Source organism: Lagenorhynchus albirostris, chromosome 9, assembly GCF_949774975.1.
Source record: "Lagenorhynchus albirostris chromosome 9, mLagAlb1.1, whole genome shotgun sequence".
Classification (NCBI taxonomy): domain Eukaryota; kingdom Metazoa; phylum Chordata; class Mammalia; order Artiodactyla; family Delphinidae; genus Lagenorhynchus; species Lagenorhynchus albirostris.
Window position 1 is genome coordinate 1,774,587 of NC_083103.1, and position 25,686 is coordinate 1,800,272.

General features: G+C 63.4%; 2 protein-coding genes across 2 annotated transcripts in view; one reads left to right on the forward strand and one right to left on the reverse strand.

Annotated features, from left to right (window-relative positions):
* TRPM5 (transient receptor potential cation channel subfamily M member 5) overlaps positions 1-3,394 on the reverse strand; it is a 28,216-nt gene extending 24,822 nt beyond the window's left edge. The window contains 1 exon segment of the mRNA XM_060159660.1: positions 3,285-3,394. Coding sequence (XP_060015643.1) covers positions 3,285-3,394 — 110 coding nt within the window.
* The window catches only part of KCNQ1 (potassium voltage-gated channel subfamily Q member 1), a 356,598-nt gene continuing 334,304 nt past the window's right edge, over positions 3,393-25,686 (forward strand). Inside the window, exon 1 of the mRNA XM_060158207.1 lies at positions 3,393-3,772. Coding sequence (XP_060014190.1) covers positions 3,393-3,772 — 380 coding nt within the window. The remainder of the gene's footprint in view (positions 3,773-25,686) is intronic.

Below are 25,686 nucleotides of genomic sequence, written 5' to 3' on the forward strand. Positions count from 1 at the left end.
CACTTCCCACCTTTGAGCAGAGGCCCTGGAGGCCCTTCGGCTTGTGCTTCCTACTCCTGTGTGCTGGCCCTGCCCCCCCGACCCCCCGCCAGCCCTCTGCCCTCATCCTGGGCCCTTCCTCACAGGAGCCCCAGCCCCACTTCACTGCACCTGGCTTCACTCCCCCAACCCAGCTCTCCCATCCTCCCCCAGGCCCCCCACCAGCTCCTTTGAGCTTTCGGGGAACTTGCAGCGACCCCTTGTTGTCTGGCCTCCCATTCATGGCAGCGTCCCTGTGCCAGGGCCAGGACCCCCAGGGCTGGCTCCTGCACAGCTCAGCCCCTGAACCCCCAGGTGCCTGGGGGGCTGCTTATGATAATTTTTAAAATACAGAGACTTACACAAAAGTAAAGCACACAGTATCGAGACTGTATCCGCCAGCTGGCTCAACAATGACCAATTCAGGGCAGGTTGGTTTGATCTCCACCCCAGCCGCTGCCCCTCCCTGCTGATTATTTCCAAGCAATTCCCCAAAGTCGCATCATCTATCCGGAAACACTTCAATCCATACCTACGGCGCGTGCGGCCTCTCGTTACCCTGCAGTTCAGCGCGTACAGAGAAGGCAGGACAAATGCTTGACTCTGTCCTTTTTCAACTTATTTTACTCCTTTTCAGAATAATGAGCCCTAGCCTCCGACAACGGGCCAGTGGAGACGTTTTAGTATCATTCTGAATGAATGGATAAAGATATCTGGTATGTTGTAATCCACACTGCTTTTTGCATGCAACAACTTTTCAGCAGAGAGAGCTAGAGAGTATTCTTGTTTTACGAAAACAGCTGAGGAGTTTATGCTAATATTCCCAATTCAAATTTAAGGATTGATTTGCCCTTTGCTTTTATATTTGTATCTCTTTTCTCTTGTCCTGAAAATCCAGGTTCCTGAGAAATTTAACGTGATATATATATATGACCCATATTACACGGATGTATCCTTTCAAGGCAACAATACCGATATCCATACTAATGATATGACTCTTTGGGTTCCTTTTGTCCTCTGAGTGTTAGTGATAATATTGATAACATTGTGAGCTGTACCAAAGCACGGTTCAGCTAACTGAGGGACGTCCTGGCTGTTTCTAGCCTTTTGCTGATACAAATAATGTCGTAACAAGTAGCCTTATATGTATCTTATCTTCTATATTCCCCACGTATCTTTGGGCCAGTTCCTGGAAGTGGAACTAACGAGCCAGGCTAAATGATACGAGTGCGTTTCCTAATGCCACCAGGACCCCCTCCCCACTGACGATGTGCCAAGAACACCTGCTTTCCCTCGGCCCTGCCCATGGAAACTGCGGTCCAACGTCTGGATTTTCGCCAATCAGACAGGTGAGCGATGGTCTCTCAGTGCACTTTCAAATTTGCATTTTTCTTGTTGAGCATTTTTTCCTAAGTGTTAAGATCATGAATCCCTTGACCCGTGAGCTGTTCCTGCCTTTCGGCCGCTTGTCCGCAGGGTCGTCTATCATTTTCTTCTCAGTTTTAGATGTTCTTTATACACCAGTGCTATTAATCCTTTGCCCCTGCAAATTCTTGTTCCAGTTTGTCACTTGTCTGTTTTGTTGATTTCAGCTATTGTCTCTGGATTTCAGCCACAGCTGGAGACGGTCTCCCTACCTAGAGTTTGTTGAGAAACTCACCCATACTTTCTTGTAGAACCTATATGGCTTCATTTTAGCGTTTACATTGAAGCCTCTGATCCACTCGAAATTTATTCTTGCGTGTTGTGTGCAAGATGGATCAACGCTTTTCTTCTTTCTCTTTGACGCTCCAGTTGTGTGTTGGCACTGCCTACTAAAAGTTCTTCTTCCTCCTGCTGACTGGGGTGTGGATGTGCCGACACTTCATTCACGCGTGCCTTCATTCAGAAAGTATGGACTGAATGTCTGCAGGTGCCCTGGCTGTCCCCCAGGCCCTGCGGAGGCGGACTCCCCACCTTCTTCTGGCTTTCTGCCCATTTGTATCCTAAGTGATGCGCTTCCCAGCAAAGTTCCATTGTCTCAGCCGCCCTGAGAATCCACAGTGCCTGGCACAGGTTGGGACCCACTTCATTCCTCCTTTCTGCACATGCCAACTGTGCCGGCTCTGTACAGGCATCATCCGAGGTGTGGGGAGTCAGGGGTGAGGGGCCGAGCTGCACTCAGTCCAACAACAAGAGCTGACTTTCTGATGAGGGAGTACGTGAAATAGATCAGCCCAGGGTGCTCAGTCAAGACCTGGGACGTGTCTCCTAGGTTATGGGTCCCTGAGGTGGCAGGCAGTTATCCCCCTGCCCAGGGCAATGTCCTGAGAGAGGCCAGTTTTTTTCTGCTCGACACCCCTTCTCCACCCTGATGTCAGGTCGTTGTGCAGGGACCCAAATGCCAGTGCAGGGTAGGGGACCCGTGCAGTCCTTCTGACCCTGTCACCCACCTCTACATCACTCCCACCCAGGGAAACCTACGGGACACAGCATCAGCCCTGTCCAGAGGGTAAGGAGGACAAAGCCTCTCCCCTGACCTGCCCAGGCAGCCCCTCCTGCCGCGCCCCTCTCCAGACCCCCGAGGCATCGCCTCCAGAAACCCCCTCATCCTCCCCACGCACACGGCTCCCCATTGGGCCAGCCCTGACCGACGATGGCCCCGATGGCCCTGCCTGGCTTCCAGAGTCCGACGGCCCTATGGGTACCAACCCGACCACACTCTCTGCCCGCAGCACGCGCGCTCGCTCGGGCGCTCGGATTGTTCGCGGGGCTAACCGCCATCCTCCTAACGGGCCCCGCCTTCCCCCTTCACTCCCACCCTCTTCTGAGTAACTCAGAGGGGGTGAAGCGGCTGTCTGCGCCCCACCCCGTCCTCCTGCCCGGGCAGTTCGTGGTCCCTGCACCTGCTGACCCCGCGCCTTCCTTCCTGACTTGGCTGGGGGCTTCTCGCAGGCCTAGCAGGTGGGCTTGGGGAGGGCGAGCACGTGGGCGTAGGCGGGGCGGAGCGAGGAGCGCAGAATGGGGCGGACCGAGCAGATGGGGCGGGCGGGGCCGAGAAGGTGAAGGCTAAAGGGGCGGACCCAATAGGTGGGCGCCGACGGGGGAGGGGCCGACCAAGCAGGTGAGCGCAGTCGGGGCTCAGTCTACCGCGCTCCTTGCGCCGACGTTGGTTGGGGGCGGGGCGTCCGGCCCGGGGCGGGGCTCGCCAACCCCCCGGGACCCGCCCGCGGCCACCGCCCCCTCCCGGCCCCGCCCCCCACGCCCTGGCGGGGCGGGCAGCGGACCCGCGGCCCGGCTGGCAGCAGCGGCCGCCCGCACTGCGCCCCGGCGGCCGACTTCGCCGCAGCTCTTCGTGCCGCCGCCCGGCCGGCCCCCGCGGGCCCTGCCTGGCCATGGCCGCGGCCACCTCCCCTCCCAGGGCCGAGAGAAAGCGCTGGGGCGGGGGCCGCCTGCCGGGCGCCCGGCGGGGCAGCGCGGGCCTGGCCAAGAAGTGCCCCTTCTCGCTGGAGCTGGCCGAGGGCGGCCCGGCGGGCGGCGCGCTCTACGCGCCCATCGCTCCGCCAGGCGCCCCGGGGCCCGCGTCCCCCACCGCGCCCGCCGCGCCCCCCGCCGCCGCCGACCTTGGCCCGCGGCCGCCGGTGAGCCTCGACCCGCGCGTCTCCATCTACAGCGCGCGCCGCCCGCTGCTCGCGCGCACTCACATCCAGGGCCGCGTCTACAACTTCCTGGAGCGCCCCACCGGCTGGAAGTGCTTCGTCTACCACTTTGCCGTGTGAGTATCGCCGCCGGCGGGACTGGGAGCTTTCCGCGGGGCCGGGGAGGGCGTGGGGGGAGCGCTGTCCCTGTGCCACCTGCTGCCGCCCGAACCTGGTCGGAGCTGCGACTCAGATCAGCCGGGAGGTAAGGAAGGGGTTAATGGGAAAAACAGAAGCAGCGGGGAGCTTGTCTGTTGAAGTTCAGGGACGTGTGGGTCTGACCCCGTGGGGGTGGGAAGCTCCCCGCCGGCGCTGCCCAGGCATGAGTGGGGGGAGCCAGCTGGGAGGAGTGCGCTGCCCAAGCAGGCCCGCTCCTCCCTGGCGGGACGGTCCAGGTGTTAATCCTTCCGCGGGAGAACGGGGGCAGGGGAGAGAGTTCCCCGGGAGGGGCAGGGAGGCAAGAGAGGGCAGGGCCCGGTGCCCCCGCTGGTGCAGCAACATCTCAGACCCTCCCCGGTCCAGGCGGGCCCTGTGGGGCGTCTCCAGGGCAAGCGGAGCAGGGTTGCCCCACAGGGTGGCAGGCCTTGTGGTGTAGGCTGAGGTGTCAGCATGGCCGCGGGGAGTGCCCACGGCGCCGCAAGAACCCAACCAGGCTCTGGAAACCCTGGGTTGAAGCAGAGGAGCCTGGAGGGGACACACAGGGTGGTGGGGAGGAGAGAGGTCGGGCCTCTGATTCCACTGGTCGATCAGAGGAAGCTGTGCGCCAGGCGAAAGCAGCGCCCTATCGGCAGCACCTGCCCCCGCTGCTTCCCAGGTGGCTCTGCTGCCAGCCGCCGCTGCGCGTGCCTGTGTGGGGCAGGGCGGGGCGCGCTGGGACGGGGCCACGTGGAGCCCTCCCCCACCGCTCGCGGCCCTGCTTCCCTGCTGCCTGGCCAGTGGGCTCTTGGTGTGGGGCCGGCCTCTGGCCCGGGAGCCTCGGCTTGGCCATCCCCGGGCTGACCTCGGAGGCTGCTCTGGGGCTGCGCGGGTGACCTCCCTCTGGCTTCCCGTTGGTAGGGGCAGGTGCTCGTCCCTGCCCCCTTGGCGGGCCTGGGGCTGGGAGAGACCTGGCTGGGGGGTGTCCAGGGCCCTCTTTTGTCCCACTCCGGTAGCCACCACCGGAGCCCAGGGAGCAGAGGGGCTGGCTTGGAGCACGGTCTCAGCAGGTGCGGCAAGGTGGGGCGGCATGACCTCAGTTCCTCACCCTGGCTCCTCTGAGCGCAGGTGGCACTAGGGTTGCTGCCCTCCCTGCGGAGGGGCAGTCCTTCCAGAGCAGGAGGGCAAGTGGTGGGGACAGTGTCCTCAAGCCTCTTCCCACCGCCCCCCCCCAGTTCCCGCCTGCCGAGGTGTCAGAGGGAGCTTAGCTGTGGCCATGGCTGGTCTGCGGGAGAGGGCGGCCTTGCCCTTGTGTTGGGGTTTGGGGGGGATGTTTGCGTGCGCTGACCCTGAGGGATCCTGACCTGGTCTGACTCCGGCTGTTCGAGCGCCCGGCCAACAGCTGGCTCGTGGGTGCTGCTGTGCACGTGGGCTGCCTGCCCCCCAGCCCTCACCTGCTGGACCCCAAGCTCCCGGAGGTGGCCAGGGGCGGGACGGACCCCACAGCCGGTCCTGGAGCAGACCCTGCCCAGCCGCCTCTCTGCCCTGGAACCCTATGTGCCAAGCTGTGGGCAGAGGATCGCCAGGCAGTGCAGCAGTGCCTCCGCACCCCTAGGGCTGCCAAGGCGAGAGGCCTGCAGACACCCCACTGGTTCGCGTCCCGGGGTGGTGGGCCCGAGGGTGCGCGCGTTGCCCAGGCCCCCCGGGCGCTGCCGTGCCTGGTGGAGGAAGAAGGCTTGCTGCTCCCCGGAGGAAGTCTCTGCTTACACTTGTGTTTTCTTCCTGATTCTGATTGTTTAGCTCTCGGAAGTTGCTCAGCAGAGTCTGCCTTGCCCAGCCTCCCCAGGAGCTGTAGGGCAGGGGTGGCTTCTGGGGACAGTAGCTGAGTGGCTTCCCCTCGGGGGCCGGAGCTGGGAATGGGGGCCCTCCAAGGGTGGCTTGGTGACCTTGGGTCAGTCTTTTCCCGCTCTCGTCCCCGTCTGTAAGAGGTGTGCCGCAGTCCTCTGTGCAGGGTGGGTCTGCAGGTGGACCCTGGCTAGGCGGGGGACGTGGCTTCCCTGGGGCCCGGGAAGGTGCCCCCTCACCTCCAGGAGGTTGGCAGGGCCCCCGACGCTCTCTGAATTGGCCAGTGTCTCCAGGGGACCTGGGCTCAAGCTGGGAGTGCAGGGGCAACCTGGGACTGAGTGACCAGAGCCTGGCCGCAGCGCTGAGAAAAGGGGTGGACGGTGCCCACCCTGGCCCCGGTGTCGTTCTGAGAAGCGTCCGAGATGGTAGCAGAGAGAGAGCTCTGTCCTTGGTGAGGCAGATGGTGAAACGTGCGGGCTGATTGTTACGACCCAGGCTGAGCTCGGTTTCCGGCCTGGGAAGGATGAGCCCGGCCTTGAAGGGCTGGGGCCTGGGTGGGTGTGGGAGCCGCTGTCCTGCGGGCCCTGCAGGGCTGGGCACACTGTCCCAGGCGCAGCTGGGGAAGCAGGCCAGGATATCCTGTCCCCCTCCTGGTCGGGGAACCCCTGCTCTGGCCAAGAGGAGAGCGGCCCTTCCTGTGCGCGGCCGCCTGCCCCGTCTGCCGGGGTCAGGGGGCGGGAGGCTGCCCCCCCCCGCCCGGCACTGCCCCTGGCCCCCAGCCCTCAGCTGAGGTTCTTCACATCCCCACCGTGCGGCGGCCCCCACTCTGGCTGAGGGCGAGGGAGGCCTGGCCTCCATGCTGATGGGCCTTGGCTGGGGTTGTCTGGTTGGGGAGATGCCTGGACTGGAGAGGGGCCCGGGGACCCCGTAGCAGCCCGCCCTGGCCACTGGGCTGGGCCTCCACAGCCTCCGTCTGTAGAGGCCATGGTGGAGGCTGCCCCCAGCTTCCGCGTCCCTCCTGCCAGGTGGGGGGCTTCCAGTCACAGGAGCCCGGAGGAACCCCCTCCTCCCTCCTTGTCCCTCTCTCTTCTCTCTCCCTCTTCCCCCCGACCTCTCGGGAGCTGCAGGGTGACACATGCAGACTCCTGTCTTCTTCCAGCTGCTCCCACCCATGCAGCCTGGCAGAAGCCCCCGTGCCTCAGTTTCCCCATGCGGGGACAGGTGCCCCTCGCCCCCTCTGTGCGCACCCCCGCTGGTTGGGAGAGGCCTGGAGGTTGTGGGGGGCTGTGGGGAGGTTTGGGGGAGGGCCCCGGAGTGCGTCCTGTCCCTGCCCTCCCGCCACCCCGCCTTCCCCAGGCTCCCGAGGACCTTGCGGTGGCTCTGGCGGCACCTTCAAGCGGGTGTTAATCATTGATGACGCTGGCAGCGTTCCTTGGCGGTTTGCTGGGCCGAGCCCGCCCGCCTTTCTGAAAGTGGAGGCCAGTTCCCTGGTCGCATCCCCCCACCCTGGCCCCTGGTGCCCGTCCCACCCCAGGCAGACCCGCCCAGAAGGGGAGCTGGTCAGGGAGGGCGGAGGGGGCCAGGCTCTGGTTCCCAGTGGGGCTGGGGGAATTCCTTCTGGACCTTCTCCCTGAGCCACCTTCCCCGGGCCGGGTCCTCTGGTCTCCCCCGGCTGTCTAGAGACCCCTCACTACCGCCCCAGACCCAGCCCGCTGTGTGTTGAGCGCCTCGTCGTGGTCTGGCACTAGTGGGGGGACCACAGGTGTCCCTTATGCCGGGGCCACCAGCTGGGGAGGGGGGCCCGGGAGACCTTGAGGCTCCAAGGGAGGTGGTGGGAGGGGAGGCATGGTCCAGGGGCTGGGAGCGGGGCCAGCCAGTGGCTGGGTGGGCAGGGCCAGTGAGCGCCGAGGTCTGGGGCCTGGAGGCCGCCTGGCGCGGGATGCGGAGTGAGCCAGGCTGTGTGGGAGCTCGGCCCTGGGCAGCGTCCAGGCTTCGTGCCCCAGCGTCGCCCCGTGGCGGGGCCGCCTCCCGAGTCCGCATCCCCTCCTCTGTGGCAGGCGTGGTGGGTGTGGCACCTGCCGGCAGGCTTGCTCAGGTGGGAGGGGATGCCCGCCCGTGCCTGGTTCTGAATCGCCGGCTCCCCTTGGGTTCGGTGCCCGTGGCCTCCGCTTGCACCCGTGGGGGTACCCAGGGCTGCAGGGGTGGGAGGGGCCCATTTGTACTCACAGCCCCCACGCCCTGGGACCTTCCCGCAGCAGGGTCTCGTGGGGCTGGGGCGGGGGCTTTGTCCCGGGGAGGCAGACATGGGAGCAGCTGAGGCCGGCCTGGAGCACCGCGCCCCCCGGGGGGTCCCGGCTCCGCCCGGGGTGTCCGATTCCGATGCCCCGGCTTCTGAAGGTGTCAGGGGCTCGGGCTCCTCCTGCAGAAGCCGGTTCCCAGGTTGGCTCTTCTGGTGTGAACGGGGCTTTGCAGGCCAGTGTGTCCTGGGGGTGCTGCCAAAAGGCAGGTGTGTCCGGCGGGTTAGGAGCCCGCGTCCTGGTTTCTCACCGGTGCCTGGTGCCGTGCGCGGAATGGGGTGGTGCTCCTGAGGGGGGCCCTGGGCTGAGCCCTCCCTGCCTCCTGGTCTGGGCCATGGACCCAGGTAAACTTTGAGGCCCTTCTCAGACCGATGTTCTAAAGCAGCTTTCAGCTCGCGTGGCATTTCTCGTGGCTCAAGGCCCTGCCCACGGGTGAGATGGACGGGCTGGGACGGCGTCGCGTGTGGCTCCTGTGAGGTGGAGACGGTGTCCAAGGACGCCAGTGTGCGGGGAGAAGGTGCTGGGCCTGGAGGAACGGGGGCCGCGAACCTGAGGCCAGACGAGGGTTCACTTGCTGCTGGGAAACGCCATGGACGCTCGCGGGTGCTGCTTGGTGCCTGGGCTCCGCTGCGGGGGGAAGAATGAAGGGGACCTTTGTCACCTGGACCCTTCACCTCGGACTCTGTGGATCCAGGCCTGGACGGAGGGTCCAGCGGGCCGGCTTCACTCTCCCTGGGGAGGCACCTTGGAGCAAGGGGCAGAGCTTGGAGGCGGCCCGGGGTCCCCGGGGCAGGTTGGGTGACTGTCTGCACTCCCTCCTGGAGGGCAGAGAGGGCCCTGACTTTCCCTCCAGAGGTTCCCCGAGTGCCGGGACAGCCCCACATCTCACGGAAGGCGGGGTGATGGTTGGCAAGGGGCGGGGCCCCAGCTCTGCTGTTGGGCAGGGTGACCGTCTGTGACGCCATGTGCCATTTTTACACGTGGCTTCTGTGATGGGACTTGGCCTCGCGATGGCCGGGTGACCCCAGGTCCCTTCTCTGAGCCCACGTGGGCACTAGCTGGGGTGAGGGTACTGGGGCAGAGGGGCAGCCTGGCTCTCCCCCAGGCCCTGGTGGAAGACGGAGAGGGACGGGCCGGTGCTGTGTGCAAATCCTAGGCCCAGAGAGGGGAGGTGACGTGCCCATGGCCGCACAGCTGGGCATGCTCCAGGCTGCTTCCGATGGTGGGGCCAGAATCCGGGTAGGCCTGATGGCGTCTTGTCCACGTTGACTCCCTCCCACCCTGGGTAGGGGTTGTAATGCTGACCCTGGGGTGGCTTGGCCACGTGAGGAGTGGATGCCACCATTTGTCGGGGGAGGGGAGGGGAGGAGGAAGCTGCCTCCTGAGGGCAGTACGTGAGCCCAGAGAGGGCGTCCCTGGACGTGCCCGCATGGCTGGGGCACTGGCTCTCCACTCCTGGGGCTGCTACCCTGTGGGTGAGTGACTAGCCTTTGGAGGCCTTTGATCTGGCTGCTTTAGGCCTCTTCCCTAAAGCCCTGCTGCCAGAACCGCAGGCTGAGGCTCAGCTCGGAGACCTCCTCCTCCAGGAAGCCTTCCCATGTTGCCCCAGGCAGAGCCATGCCTTCTTTCTTTGCCATCCCCTTGACCTCGTGCTCGGAGCCCCCATGGTGGCTCAGTCACCCTGGTGCTGTGTGGGGTATTAGTGTGTGCTGGTCTCAGCGCTCTTGGGCGTTAGAGGGTTCGAGTGGGTGGGCAGGGCCAGCCTGTACCTAGCAGGGATAGGCGCTCGGGACAGGGTCACCTGGTGTCTGGCCTTGGTGGCCCAGGGCCCCCCCCAACCCCCCGCCCCGAGCCTGGGCCGTGGCGGTCGGCCTGCTGCCGGGCAGCTCCGAGCCCCACAGGCAGGCTGGGCCTGATGACATCGTCTGTGGGTATTTTTATCCAGTGACATTCCTGAGCTTGGGCGGCGGGTGAGCTCAGAAAGCGGTGGGCAGAGGCCGCTGGGACCCTCCCATGGCTACGGGAGAGTGCTGCAGGCCCCTGTGTGTTTGAGGGCGGGGGCTTTTCGGAGCCCTTTCCCCCAGAACTTCTCCATCTTCACAGTAGCCCTGGCCGGGGTGGGGGTGCAGATCCTCACTGCCCGGGTGAAGAACCTGCAAAGGGAGTGTGTCCTGAGGAGGTGCCGGAACCTCCGTGCAGAGCGCGGTCCCCACTGAAGGATGGACGCGTGGCCCAAGGAGGCGGCACTGCCGTTGCCCGTGGCGGGCTCAGCGCGGGCGGACCGAGCCGTGGTCCCAGGCGCTCCACGGGGGTGTTGGCTCCACCTGTCAGAGCAGGACTTTCCGAACCGCCCCCCCCCATCTGCAGGTGCCGTTCTGCCTTGCAGGGGCTGGGGCAGCGGACGCCAGGGCCCGCCCCGCCCACTCTCGGGCTCTGGGCCTGCTCCCCGCTCCCCTTCTCTGCTCAGTGACTTGTGGGTGGGGAAGCAGGCCCCACTGGGCTCGTGCCACCCCCGGAAAGCTGCTCGGCTTCTGCCTGGATGTCTTACGACGCTGATGTTCCCGGCGTCGTGCCTGGTGTGTGCCCGCTGGCCCTTACCCCCCCTCTGCAGAGGCTCCCTCCGCCGCATCCATGAGGCGCCCGACGGCCACCCGCTTGAGACTTCCCGAAACGCTGGCCTCATGCCTGCCGCTCACCTCGGGCGCCCTCCCGGCTGCCCCTGCCCACCGGGTGCCGGTTCACTGGGGAGCAGGGCTGTGGGCGTCCCCCAGGGTCTCTCAAGGGTGGGCTCCCTTCTCTGCTTCCTCTGAAAGCCACGCCGTCGGGCGGTTCCTCCACATCGTCCTGCCGAGTTTGCTGCGGAGTGCCGTGCGGAGATCTAGAGAAAGTCAGAAAAAGCGGAGAGTCCCCACCCTGCCCCCGAGTCCGTTCAGCCCTGGAACGCTCCTCCGTGTGGAGATAGATGCCTGGCCACGCGGGGACCCCCACTTCACCCCACCTCGGTCTGGGCCAGGGGCAGCCTCCTTCACTGCCAGGCCAATCGCAACCCTTCCATCTGGGAGGGGCCCGCAGAAGGAGCCCTGACCCAGAGGGACAGGCCCCTGCCTCCCAGAGGGCCCCACCCGGCAGAGGGAGCAGCTGGGGGTCCCCGGGGCACCCAGAAGAGCTTCGGGTGGTGCCTGCCCAGCCCCGGAACCACGTGCTCGGAACGTGTCGGCTTGGTGGGTCACGTGGTCTGGGTTTCTGTCCCAAGACATCCGCAGCTGGTGTCTCGCAAAAGTCGCATCTGCGCTCTTGGCCGGGACGGCTCAGCATGTTGGCTACTAAAAGCATCGTGACACTGACATGTGGACAAGCAACAGGACAGAATAAAAGATCCACGTACAGACGCAATTGCGAATGAACGTTTAGCCAACATATAGGCAGCATCTTCACCCAATGGGGAGAAGTTGGGGGGTTCCTAATAGGTGACGCTTCAGGAAGAGCAGGTGAGGCTGGACCCGCTCCTCGCACCGCACGCTGGGATGGATGGACCCCAAGTGGTCGGAAAACCACTCAAGCACCGCAGGGAGGCTCGGGGGACCCTCTGCAGTGCGAGGGCGAGAGGGTGGGGAGGCTTCTCTGTGACTCCAAAGCCAGTGCGTTCAGGAAGAGGCTGTATGAGAAAGAAGAGGTTTTTGCGTGATGCCACCATCTGGTGGGCAGTAAAGAGACGGGTGGAAATCCGGGGAGAGACTGGTACATGCGCCGGGTTAACAGCTCTAAGATAGGAAGCGTTTCTGAAAATAGAGAAGAAAACACCCGGTGACCCCACAGAAGACAAGCAAGAGCTGTGAGCAGAGCACTTTTCACAGGAAAAGTGGCTGGTGAGGTAGCCCTTAAACGTGTGAGAAGGTGCCGACCCACTCGCCATCAGAGACGCGCAGACACGGGCTTCGCTGGGGTCCCACCGGGCTGGCAGAAATCCAGAAGCCTTTATAGACACATGTGGCTGGCGGCCGCCGAGGCTCTGGGGCAGCAGCGGTCGTGTCGCTGGAGGGTCTGCAACATGGTAGAATCCGTGGGGAGGAGGATGAGGCAACGTCTGGCACGGTTATGCCTGCCTGTACCCTCGGGCCCAGCAGTCCCACTTCCAGGGACCTATCTTGAAGAGATTGGCAAAAAAAAAAAAAAAAAAAAAGGGAGTACACCAGTGCAAGGCTGATTGTTAAGGCGTTCTTTGGAAAAGCGGAAGATGGAGAACTCAGATGCCAGCCGGTAGGAAGCAGGTTGGGTCGGCTGCGTGCAGAATATCGTGCAGGTGTGGAAAAGGGACAGTGCAGTCTTCACGTGCTTTTGTGGAGTGATTACCAGGAAGTATTTTTACGTGGAAAAAACCCCACCACACACACACAGTGGATAAAAGTATAACAAGCTGCTGCCCCTTTAATTAAAGGGTACACTAACATAGATACACTTACTTTAGATTAAGAAACAAAAGCAGTAGAAGGATAAACCGAAACTTATAAAAAGTTACCTCTGGGTAGGGGGACATGACAGAACCCAAATGTCTCTGAGGATGATGAGATAGTTTTATAGATTTGACTTTGGAACCTTGTAAATACTTCCCGTAACTTTAAATATAAAAGCAACTCCTGATCTCATAAATCCCTAAATAAATCTTAACGAGAAAAAGTCCTTCAAAACCGAAATGAAACAGATGACCCTAAGTCTGCACTGGGGTGGAATAATCCCCAGAAAGACCTTATCTCGGGGGACCTGTTGCCGGTGGGTTCAGAACGAGTAGAGCTAGGTGTGTGCGTGTGCGCTGTTTTTAGTCCTGGTGTCACGGTTGTGATGGTATTTGTTTTATTATTCTAAGGCCCTTGCGTGGGAATCGTGGGGTGAGGCTACTGAGGAATTCTGTTGGTGTCGCTGAGAGCTGGGATATTGAGCACAGACGGAGCCGATGAAACTTAGGTGATGCTAAGCGAAACCCTTCAGCCTGCATGTGGTGAGCAAGCGTCGGCACGTGTTCACGATGGTTCTGTTTAAAAACCGCTTCTCTGTTTACATGAAAGGGCTAGAAAGAAGGGCTGGCTCGTTGCTATGAGCATCCCTGGCCCCCAGGTTGTGGCCCCCAGGTGCCCTTTCCCCGGAGGGAAACCAGGGGTCCCGGAGAAACGTCTGCATCCAGGTCTGGGGCAGGAAACATACAAGCTGAGCCTGGACCATCGCGCCGCATGGGAAAACAGGAGCGGCATCAAGGCCCCTGGGGCCACGTCTCAAGGACTTGGAGTCAGCTGAAGGACGTGCCCACTGGCTGCATCACGATAAGTTGAGAGTAAGGCCGTCCTCAGTGGACTGATGGCCTCACGAGGAGCTTAAATCCCAGGCTGCACCCTGCATCCATTTGTGGGCCAAACCAGTGGCCGCCTTTGGAGGGTAGTAGGGAGGCCGCTGGTTATTTTGAACCCCAGCAAGTAAAGGGAGAAGACACAGCCCGGGTCCTGCTTCCCCACATGCAGCTGCACCTCAGGGAAACCACACAGCCAGTGAGGTCCTGCCTCTGGGATCCCGGCTGATGCCTGACCAGGCGACTCTGGGGCTGAAGCGTCGCCGTGGCCTCCTGCTGGAGTCGTGGGTTCGGCTTTGAGTCTCACGGCTGCTGAGGTCTCCGAAGCAGAGACGGCCAGACACCCTGCGCCTCTGGAGTTTTTTGTACAGAGACCATAATAAATCAGTTACTTGCAGACTCATATCAAAACGCTATCAGTAAAAACAAAACAAAACAAAACAAAAAAAAAAACGCTATCAGTGAGTGGCAGTGAAAGGACTCCCACTGCTTCTGCATGATGGTGAGTTGTATAGCGGTTTCATTCTATATTACAATGTAATAATAATAGAAATAAAGTGCACGATAAATGTAACGTGCTTGAGTCATCCCGAAAACACCTCCACCCTGCCACCCCCAGGTGCGTGGACAAATTGTCTTCCATGAAACCGGTCCCTGGTGGCAAAAAGTTTGGGGACCGCTGACCTACAGGACAAGAGGCCTGATTTCTTCAATGAATAAATGAGCAAGAAATAAAAAAAAAGAGGGTGTGGGAACATATAGATTGAAAGAGTCCATAAGAAGCATTTAGGGATCGGTTGTGACCTGACCTTAGGTCATGATTAAACACATTGAAAAAGCCTTGTTTCCAGTCACCTAGTTCAGGGACACTGCCTTTTTGCCACGAGTGTCGCTGGCCTGTGGCTGTGCCGTCCTGATGTTTCATCCACAGGGTCTGAGTGGTTCCTTCCCTTTCCAGGCAGGGACAGGGACTTCAGGGGTCCCAGGGGCCGTGGAGCAGCCTGGTTAGACCCAGCTCCCTGACTCCCCGAGGCCCCTCGGCCATAAGATGGGGGACGGAGGAGATAGGAGGTCCTGCCTCTGCAGCTGTGGGGAGGGCCATCTCTCTCCCAGGCATGGGGCATTCTGGTTTCTTGTTTGGGGGCCTTGGCATCCTGTCCACTGGCTGGGCTGAGGCCCTGAGCCCCTTCCTGTGGACGGGAGCCCTGCTGCCGGAGGGAGGCCCCGTTCCTCCATGCTGCTTCCCAGCCCCTGACTCCAAGCTTCCCAAGTCTCAGGAATTTGAGGCCTGTGGTTGCTGTGGAATAAGGGGAGGGTCTGGGACCCCTGGGCCAGCGCAGGGCACCGTGTGGAGTAGGTGCCCCCGGGGGTGGGTGGATGGACAGACAGATGTAGAGATGGCTGGTGGATGGACAGGGGGAATGATGGATGGATGGCTGTGTGGGTGGATGGACGGGGGGACAGGTGGCTGGCTGGCCCCACGCCGGTCCCAGCACCCGCCAGGTGTGCCGGCCAGCCGCCTGCTGTCCTGAGAGGGGCGTTCTGGACATGGTCTGCAGGCGGTGTGGCCTTGGCCACGCTTGTCCCCAGTGTGGTTGGGTGGACCGGCTGTCGGGCCAACCTAGCCAAAGCCCAAGACCTGGAAAGTGGCAGAGTGTCCTCGGCGGGGAGACCTAGCCCTGCCGTCTTTCTGGGGTTCCCAGACCCAAAGGCCGTCTCTGTGGGCATTGGTTTGGGAAGCCATGGGAGCTGTCTGTGGCCTGGATTCTGGGTAAATGGGGGTGTGGGTGGGTCGCCATGCTGTCCCTGGGGCTGCCCGGCTGCCATGTGTGAAGTGGACGTGAGCATGGCTGACCGGCGGGGCCAGTGCCCGGGCTGCGCTCTCTGGGGCTGAGTCTCAGTTCCCCTCCTCCCTCTGTCTAGTCTCGTCGTGGACCTTGCGCCGGCCCTGTGGGCTCCCAGGGAGGGCCTCAGTTTCTAGGCTGTGCACACGGAGCCGTGTGCAGTGTCGGCTCCGGTTGGGGTGGCAGCCCTCATGGCCCGCCCCACCACATCCCCTGGAGACCCCGCCGTCACAGCACGTGGCCGTCCTGTGGGTGCTGCCTGCTCGCCTCCCATGTGCCCCAGGGGTAAGGGTGACCCCAATGAGAATCAGACAGCTCGGGGAGGCCGGACGGTGGTGAGGGACCTGGTGGGGCGGGCAGGAGGCCGGGAGTCCTGGTTTCTGCTGAGCGCGGCCAGCAGCCGTGTGGGGTCCTAGGGGCGAGGGTCCCAGCCTGGTTTGAGACCCTCGAGCTGCTGAGTGGGGGGGAGGGGAGAGGGGGAGAGGGGGAGGAGGGAGGGGGAGGGGGAGGGGAGGGGGAGGGGAGGGTGGGGAGGGGAGGGGGAGGGGAGGGTGGGGAGGGAGGGGATCAGGGCAGATTCCAGGAGGCCCCAGTTTGCGTGTGATCAGAGTGGGGAGTCCCGACACATGGCTGTACTCCTGGCCTGTCCCTGACCTGCCGTGTGCCCTGGGATGACCGTGTAACCCCCTGTGTCCCTGGAGAGGCCTGTCCCTACCCCACCGGGCTGAGGATAAAACAGGAGATGGGGTGGGCGAGAAGCCCCCAGAGGTGGAGGCCGCTTTCTGTCCTTCCCCAGCTGGCCCCCTGGATCGGGGCCCAAGGTCCCGCGTGCAGCTTGGCGGGGGTGTGGGCGCCTCCCAGGCAGCACTGGAACGTTCTGGCTGCCCTTGGCACGAGGGGGAGGGGCGAGGCTGGGGGCTCTGTGGGCCTGGCTGGCCTCGTCCCCAGGACAGGCCCCACCTCCGTGCTCTTATCAAGGTCTCTGGCGGACGGCCCGCCACCTCCGAGTCACGCCGCCCCGGGGTGTCCGTGGGCCTTTCCAGCCTCTTCGGGCAGGCGGGCCTCTGGGGCGGGCTCTCCGTGCCCTGTGATGGGGTGACTCGCTCGCTCAGGGACGGTGGAGACCGTGGGGCTGAGGTCTGAGCACGTTGGGAAGACTCGAGGCTCCGGGCAGCAGCCTCCCACTTCCCGAGACCCCAGGAGGTTGCCCGGGAGGGCGTCAGCCCCGCGGCAGCTGGCCGGGCCCCTGGCTGCACCCAGTCGCTCCGGGGTCCATCCCCACGGGACCACCTCCCCAGGAATTGCTCGGCAAACTCACCACGGGGAAGGTGGGAGCCAGCCCCCTGGCGGCTGCCCGTTGGGCATGGGGTTTGGCTTAACAAAAGGGGGCCCAGGACAAAGGGCCCTGTCTTTCCAGCAGGCAGCGCTGTTGAAAGGACGGCACGAGGCAGAGCGGGGTCAGGACGCTGGGGGACACTTTGGGACAAGTACAGCCTGGACGGGGTGTGACAGGAAGGCAGTGCCCCCTGGCAGCAGGCGGCAGGCCGCGCGCTCACCAGGGCCCAAACGCAAGGCCGTGCAGGTGGGGGACGGTCGAAAGTGGACGCTGAGGGGTTCCTGGTGGTCAGCGCCGGGTGTGGGTTCTGGGTTGCAAGTTTTAAACTTTTGCTTCCCTGAATTTTCTACTTTGAAAATACTGGTCGTTTAAGGAAATAATAAAGCGTCGTTTTTATTAAGATGAGCAGTAGGCACGCCCCAGGGGGGTCCCGGGGCCCCTGGTCCTTCCTGCGGCTGAGAATCCTCAGTGGCTTGAGCTCCGTGTGGCACCAGGGGGGTCCCGGGGGCGCGTGCCCGGCGGGGTCCAGCACTGCCTCCACATCGGGCCGGGGCAGGCCTGGCTCCCAGGTCCTGCCCTTGGGGAGACAGCGGGGTGGGAGTTGCCAGGGTGGGCAGGGCTGCCGTGTAGGGGACCCCAGCTTCTCTCACGGGATCATGATTGCACGGCCCATGTCGGGGTCCCACTCGGCCCAGGTCTGGGGTGACCTGGAGGGCAGACCTCGGGGGGGTCCTGCGCAGAGACAAAAGGAACCAGCCGTCGGGGCGGAAGTCCCTTCAGAGGCCTCGGGCCTGGGGAAGGAAGGGCATCCCTGGGGCCTGGACAGCAGGCTCACGGCGCTGCTGTGGCCTGACCCACGTGCCCAGCCCGGGAGCCTGGCTGCCCATCCAGGAGGGAGGCCCTCGCTGCAGCCGCAGCCCTTGGGGCGGTTCCCTGTGACGGCGGCCGGCTGCCCTCTGCCCAGCCATGTGGCCTGAGACCGCTGGTTCCGCCATGGCCAGGCCAGTCGTGGGGTCTGAGCAGGAGGGAGTCACACCCACCGTGGCGGGGGCACCTGATGGCCCCGCAGCTTGTCAAAGTGGGTGGAGGCCCAAAGGGGACAGACACAGGGTCACATCACTGGTGGGGGGCAGGGCTGGTGTCGGACCCCTTCCCAGGACTGTCCCTTGCTTCCTGAGTTGCTCTGTGCACCCCCCAGCCTGTGCTGGCCGCTCACCCTGGTCCTGCCCACCCCAGGGATCCTGCCCTGAGGGGAGGGGGGCCTGCTGGGTGTTCGCGTGGCTGCTAGGGCCGCTTTGCCTGCTGGTGGCCGGAGCGGGCGTCCTCCTTCCTGGATGTCCCCAGGGTGTCTGGGCCTGGCGCTGTGCGCAGTGTGGCCCAGCCTGACGGGGCCGGCTGGCCTTGGTGCTCTGCCTCCCACATCGCGCTGCTCCTGGGGCACTTCCGGCCAGGAGCTTCTGGGGTGGGGGGCTTGAAGGGGTGGCTTCTGGTGGCCCTGCAGCCCGACGCTTGCTCTGTGGGACAGGGCGTGTGCCGTCGGGCCCCGAGCCTGGGCAGCCCCCGCGGGACGGGCCAGCCCGTCTGCCCACCAGCAGCGCTTCCGGAGCGGGAAGGTCGTCCTGGGCTTGACGGGCCTTGGCGGGAGCTGGGCCTCCCCGGCTGGTTCTGGATTTGGGCGGTTCCTGGCAGCACCTGCCTGGCTGGTAACACGACCCCGTCCTTCCTAGGGAGCTGGGTGACCACACCAGCGTTGCCTCCCTGGGGTGGGGACTGGACGTGTGGGCACTGCTCCCTCCAGTCCTGGGTTGAGGCTGAGACCGCGGGTTGCCCCAGGGGACTCAGGAACTAGTTGGTGAGGCCTCTGCTCGGGACGTGTTGCCAGTGAGGCCGGACGGTGACCTTCCTTGTGGAGGAGGTGCAGACACACTGTGGCCCTGGGGGGCACCAGGCCCCGGTGGGAGAAGGGGCCTCCGAAGGCCAGGGGGCGCCTTGGCCGAGCTCCGGCCTGGACGGCCGCGTGTCGGTGAGGAGGCCCCCTCCCAGGCCTGTCCCTGGCACACCTTCCACTTTGCAGGAGCTCGGTGGGGGCTTGCAGCACGCGAGTCCTGGAGGAAAGGGGGCACCAGGCTCCTCTCCGGTCCTGGGGCCTCTGTCCTCAGAGGGGTGAGGGGCTGGCAGTGTTGCCGTCCCCTGGGCTTGTCCTGGAGTGTTGGTCAGGGTGGCACTGTGGATGTCTGCCTGGCCTCGGGGCTTGGTCTCTGGTGTCAGCCTCGCCCCAGGGAACACGACCCAGACCCGGAGGCTGGAAAGCCCTTTGGGAGCTCACTGCTGGCAGGCCCTGCCTGTGGCCGGGTGCTGCCTGGAGGGGGAGGGTGGGGCGGGGTGGGGGGTGGGGGGAAGCGTTCCTGCCTCTAGGGCAGCCGGCGGGGAGGGGTTGGCGGGGAGGGGTTGGCGTGCAGGCGGCTTAACCTCGCAAGGCCTCAGCTGTCTTATCTGGATCTGCGATTGTGATAGCTTTCGGTTTATAGAGCAGGTTCCTCCGCCCCACCCCCCTACCGCCAGCGCTCCTGACATTTTTATCTGGATCGTTCCCTGGGGGGAGGGGCAGCCTGTGCTCTGCAGGGGGTCAGCAGCATCCCTGACCTCGGCACCCACTGGATGCCAGTAGCGTCCGTCCCGAGCTGTGACAATTAAAGCATCTCCAAACATTGCCCCGTGTCCCTGGGGGGGGCAGAGTGCTGGGTTCAGAACCCTTGCTTGCAGAGAAAGTGTCGGGAGGATTGAAAAGGTCAGCACACGGCAGGCCTGGAGACACCGGGCAGGTGGACGCCGAGTGCAGCCCTGCCGCGTGCACGGTGCTGTCGTGGCGGGAGGGTGGTGGTCTGCTTGAAGGGTGGGCCCAGTCCACAGTCAGCTGAGCCAGCGGGCCCGTTCCCCTGGTCCCACGGGGTCCTTGCCTTCTGGTGCGGGGAGCAGACCCGGGAGAGGCCCTCGGTGCTGATGAAGAGCAGAGCTGGGAGGGGACGGGGCCGCCCCGGGGCTCTCAGCCCCATGGGAACAGCTGGCCACGGGCTGCGCGCTCTCAGCGTGGTGTCCCGCTCGGGATTTAGGGACATACATCCAAGCCAGACCCCGGGACATCCTGAGATGACACTACGTCCTCGGCCGGTTGGGGTGGGGTCGGCATCCACGCTGAGGCCCACGAGCCGCCCGGCCCTGGAAAGGACTCGGTCTTCAGCCCCTGCCCGCCCTCGAGGTGCCCTGCGTGTGCCTTGGGCCTGGGCCTGAGCCCGGGCCTCCCTGCAGCCCCCAGCCCCCTCCCGCTTTGGTGTTCTGGGTCTGCAGTGCTGTGTGATTTGGGTCCCAACTCAGCTGAGGCCTCGCCCCACAGCTGCTCCCCTGGGGGACTGGCCTGTGCCCTGGGAGTGCCCAGTGGGCAAGTGAGGCCCGGTGGACCCACCCTGCCACCCTGTCCCTCCTGCCCTGGCCGTACCCTTTGCACTTGACCAGCCCAGATGCTGTGGCCCCCCTGTGCCCTCTGCAGCCAGCCTCCCAGGCTCCCAGAGGGGCTGAGGGTCCCTGCTGGTCGCTCTGGGCAGGTCAGAGTGATAGTGCCAGGCCTCTGCTGCCCCCACCCGGTCCCTGCACTGCTCGTGCACCCCGAGGGCCCACCCCACACCCTCCCAGTGCCGGTACTGAACAGGGGTCTTCCCTGGGCCAGGGGTCTTCCCGGGCCGCGGGACCCTGTGCACACTGCAGGGGGCTGGGTGGGGCTGGAGCCTGAGGGAGGGGCTCTCAGAGGCGGCAGGAGGCGAGAGGGTCCAAGCTGTGGCCGGAGAGCTGGGCAGGGCTGCTCGGCTGGCCCGGGGTCGTGGGCAGTGAGTTTGCCCCCCGCCGCGGCTCCTGGGGTGAGGCTGAGCCGTGGACGCCCTCGGGTCTGGTGGGAGGCGGGTGCTGACTGCGTCTGCCCCGTCCCCTCGTCCCTGGATGGGTGCGGGCGGGACACAGTCCCCTGGCCTGGCCCGGCTCCCACAGTGGAGGTGGTGTGGCCATGGGGTCAGCCAAGGTGCCCCGGAGGAGGGCAGACACCACGTCAGGAAGTGGCCTCGCAGAGGCCGTTGAGATGACGTCAGGGTGCAGCGGGGGGGGGGGGTGGGAGGCCGGCCTCGCACTGGGTTGCGTGCCGCGGGCCCCGCCTCAGAGCCGCTCCTTCCAGAGCAGCTTTACTGAGATGTAATCGACATCGATCAGCTGCTCTGAAGCGCACAGCTGGAGCAACCTCGACGTGTGCAGGTGCCCGTGAAACCGCTGTCAGCAGTGTGGGCACATCCGTCACCGCCCAGAACGTCCTCGTGTCCCTTTGTGAGCCCTCCTTCCTGTCCCCCCCCCCCCGCCACCAGGCCACCACCCATCTGCCTCCCGTCTCGGCAGGTGGGTTTGTGGTTGGTGGGATTTGCTGAGAGTGGGGTCCAGCCGCCAGCGCTCCGCCCGGCTGCTTCACTCAGCATCCTCTGAGCTCCATCCCGACTGCCGTGTGTCAGCGTCTCACCCCTTAACGGCGGGGGAGCATCCCACCCGACGGCCGGGCCCATTTGTTCACCCACCTGCCTGGTGGTGGACATTTGGGTTGTTTCCAGATTTGGGCTGTGACAAATGAAGCTGCTTTTTTTTTCTTATTTATTTACCTTTTACTTTACTTTGAAACTCTCTGTGGCCCCTTTTTCTACTGGTCAGTTTCTCCACTGTATAATTATAAATTCTCCTACTTTCAAGCTCTTACGTGATTCACTCTTTACCACTCCCCACCCCCATACTTTTCTTTTTACTTGTTTATTTTTAATTTATTTTTGGCTGCGTTGCGTCTTCAGAAGCTGCTTTTTGAGAGATGCGAAAGGTTGGGTTGTCTGTTTTCTGGTGAATTCCGGGAGTCCTTTGTGATATTCTGGACACAGTCCTTCATCTCCTGCGAGCTCTGCAAAGATTCTCCCTGGCTTGGTGTCTTTCAGAGAGGAAGAGCTTTTAATTACGGTGAAGTGTATGATCACCCGTTTGTCCTTCTGTGGACTGTTGTTTCGGTGCTTTGTCTAAGAAATCTCTGCCTAACCCGAGGCCCAGAGATCTTCTGTGTTTTCTTCTAGAAGTTGTGTGGTTGTCGGTTTTATGTTGAGGCCTGTGTCCGTGTTGAGTTCATTTCTGCGTCAGGCCTCAGCTGTGACGGAGGCTTCCTTCCGCACGTGGGCTCCCAGCCGTCCGGGCACCGTGTGAAGGGCCCTCCCTCTGCTCCCCGCCATGCTCACCCCCAGGCGTCCTCGGCACTGGTCCCCGACGCCGGAGACTCTAATATTCAGGAAGCTTGGCTTGCACCTGTCCACCTGCCAGGGCCCGAAGGCAGGTGCCGCAACCCCCATCTCACTCCACACTCGCGAGTTCTGGGACTTGGAGGGCCCGGTGGGCCTGATGGTCCCGGAGCCGGGTTCTGAGCACGGCAGCGCATCTCAGCCTCGTGTGTGTGTGGGCACGTGCGTGGGTGTGTGTATGCGTGCGCGGGTATGTAGACACGTGTGTGCATGTGTGTGGGCGTGCGTACAGTGTGGGAGCGTAGGCAGGGGCGGTGCGTCCTTTGCTGGCATGGGAGAGCGGGAAGAGACGGGAGCGCCCCTGAGGCCAGCCTGTGCATCTCGGGGTGAGGGGCCTGCACACAGAGGGAAGGTGAGGGCTGGGGCCTGGGGCCTGGGGTAGAGCAGCTGGGGGAGGGAGTCGAGCTGAGAGCTTCTGGGGCCCCCGCGACGCGAGCATGAGGGCGGGGGGTGGGACCAGCGTGAGGGGCACTGGTTGCCGGCTCGGGCGCCTGCCTGCCAGGCGAACTTGCCCCCTTCCTGCCCGGGGTGCAGGGGGCTGTCCCTGCCCCCTAGTTTGAGGAGTGGACGCGGTAGCACTGTGAGCGTGGCTGGGTTCCGTGCTGTCCGCAGGGGCGTTGGGAGGGCACCCTGGCTTTCCTGGTGGTGGTCGGGGGGCTCACAGCTCTGGCCCAAGACTGGACCTCAGGGCCCCTTATACCACGGGTCCCGGATGGGTATGAAGAGAGGGGCTCTCGGTGAGGGGTGGGCTGCGGAGGGGCTGACACCGAAGGCATCCGTGTCATTTGGGGGAGGGGTGTGCTGTGCCCCCCTCCAACCTTGGCCCCTGGGTGGCGAGCACCTTCCAGGCAGAGTGGGGCACAGGGTCCCTCCCACCCCAGGCCCCCGCCTCCCACTTTGTCCCCCCAGGAGGCTCCTAGCCACAGGATTGACTCACTGTGAGATCAGACCTCCACAGAAGGTTCTGCTGGCGGCTGAGGAGTGGCTGGCCCAGGACGGGAGAGCAGGGGACGCGCTGGGGCCTGGCCAGGCTCTGTTATCCTTTATGCCCTTTGTTTGCTGCTCCCGTATCTGTCCAACAATAAACCCCCAGACTTGGAGGATAAGAGTGGCCGGGGGCTTTGGCTGACTTGAGAGCCCGGGCCGGGCATCAGGGACTCAGAGAGGGTTCCCACTCCGGGGCTGCATTAGCGGGGGCCGGGGCCGGGGTGGCAGCTGGTGTGCTGTGGTCCCTGCCCGGCTGGTCTTGGAGATGCCGGGTCGGGGGTGAGAGGGTGCAGGCCCTTCCCTGGGGACCCGGGTCGGGGAAGGGGTCTGTGCCGGGAGGGCGGGGCCGGCGTCTGTCCGGGTCTGTCATTGTGTCCCCAGCCGTGGCACAGTGCGTGGGGTGGGACGGACGGTCGGTGGTGACTTGTGGTCAGAATGAGCGTGTGTGAGTGACCTGGTGTTGCTGTGCTGGCCGAGGGCTTTTCCCCACCATGGTCTAGAGCCTGGCGCTGCCTCCCTGAGCGGGGAGGGGCGGGCAGAGGAAGCCCGCTCCTCTACACTGGGCGAGCTGGGCTCCAGTGGGCAGGGGACAGAAAGCGGCCAGCAGGTGCTCAGGGCCGCCTGAGGCCCCGTCCGCCCAGCGGTCGTGTGTGTCGTGCCTGCAGGGACGGGCGGGCAGCCGTCCTGCCGTCGGAAACGTTGATGATTCTGCACATCGGCTGTGGCCCTTTTGCCGCCCTGACCCAAGGCCCGGTGTCAGAACATTCCACGTGAGCTGGAGCTCCCGGGACAGAGAGACTCGGTGCGGGCCACGCCTGCTGCTTTGCGGGCCTTCGCGGGCGCCTCGTGCAGCGCGTGGGGTTCGGGTTAAGTGCGAGGTGGGGGGCGTTCGGGGCTGGGATGGACTGTTCTAGGGCAAGATGGACACGTGCCGGCCGTGCATCTGGGCACTTGATGTGGCCTCTCCTGTTGGAACCTCTCCACAGCCCGACATTCGCCTTGCTTACAGACGGGGAAACTGAGGCACGGGATTCCCTGCAGGTGCGGGGCAGAGCCAGATGGAGCCCAGGGGCTCGACTTCAGGAAGCCCTCTGTGTGAGTGTCTGCATCTAAATATGCAGTTTGTTTTGAGGTAAAATGCGCGTAACTGAAATTGATCATTTTAACCGTTTCGAAGGGGACCAGTTCTCTGATATCTGGTACATTCACAGTGTTGTACAACCATTGCCTCTTCCCGATTCCTGAATGCTTTTATCATCTGGATAGGAAACCCCTTACCCACGGCCAGGGCCTCCCACCCCTCGCCAGCCTCGGGCAGTCACGCTCTGCCCTCTGTCTCTGTGGAGTTGCCTGCTCTGGGTGTTTGATATAAATGGAATCCTATAATGTGTGGCCCTCAATGGCCGACTTTTACTGTAATGTTTCGGGCTTCCTCCATGTTGTGCCCTGTGTTAGAAGGTCATTGCTTTTTTTTTTTTAAATTTATATTGAGGTATAATGGCTTTACAATGTTGTGTTAGCTTCTGCTGTACAACAAACTGAATCATCTATATGTATACCTAGATCCCCTCCCTCTTGGACCTCCCTCCCACCACACCCCCCATCCCGCCCATCTAGGTCATCACAGAGCACACAGCGGAGCTCCCTGTGCCGTATCGCAGGTTCCCACTAGCTGTCTATTTTATACCCGGCAGTGCGTATCTGTCAATCCCAATCTCCCAGTTCATCCCATCTCCCTTCCCCTCTGCATCCACACGTCTGTTTCCTACGTCTGCGTCTCTATTCCTGCCCGGCAGATAGGTTCCTCTGTACCGTTCCTCTAGATTCCACATACGTGCCTTAGCGTACGATGTTTGTTTTCCTCTTTCTGACTTACTTCACTCTGGAGGACAGGACGTCATTGCTTTTCAGCTGAATAACGCTGCATCGTGTGGACGGGCCACGTTGTGTTTATCCGTTCATCCTTCAGTGGGTACTTGGGTCGCTTCCACCTTTGGGCTCTCGTGAGTAGCGCTGCAGTGAATGTGTGCGGACAAGTGTTTGTTTGAACACCCGTTTTTGATTCTTTGGAGTCTACACCCAGGAGCGGGATGGCCGGGTCACGTGACCACTGGTTGGCGCTGCCCGCGGGCCCCTTGCCTGCAGCAGTGCCCTGGCGGGGGCCTCGGAACACTGCCTTCACCTGGGGGCCGTCCGCAGCGGATCGTGGTTTCTGGTCTCGCCAGCTCTCCGTCCTGCCTGTCCCCCCCACCCTCCACACTCTGGCCCTGGATGAAGTCCCTTCTGTTCCCCGCTCCTCACCCACTTCAGCCCCATCACACTGGGTGCCCAGGCCCTCCTGGGGCCAAGTTCCTTCCTCCACCTGGAGTGCTCCCCGCTTCTGTCAGGTGAAACCCTGCTCCTGTGCCCCTGTTTGAAATGGCAGTGGAGTCTCAGCCCCCAGTTTCTACCTGTGATGAGAAAGAGCCACACTGATGGGAGCCCCCAGGGCAGTATCAGGGACAGATGTGCTCCGGAGCTGGACCCTCGGGAGGAGCTGTTCTCCTGAAGGGTGGTGGGAGGCCCTCCTCCATCTCCCTCCCCCTTTCCTCCTCTCCCCCCCTCCCCTGCCCCTCCCCTCCCCCTTCCCTCGCTCTCTCCCCTCCCCCTCCCCTCCCCTTCCCTCCTCTCCCCCTCCTCTCTCCCCTCCCCCTCCCTCCTCTCCCCCTCCTCTCTCCCCTCCCCCTCCCCTTCCCTTCCCTCCTCTCCCCATCCCTCTCTCCCTTCCCTTCTCTCTCCCCGCCCCCTCCCCTCCCCTTCCCTCCTCTCCCCCTTCTCTCCTCTCCCCCTTCCCTCCTCTCCCCCTCCCTCTCTCT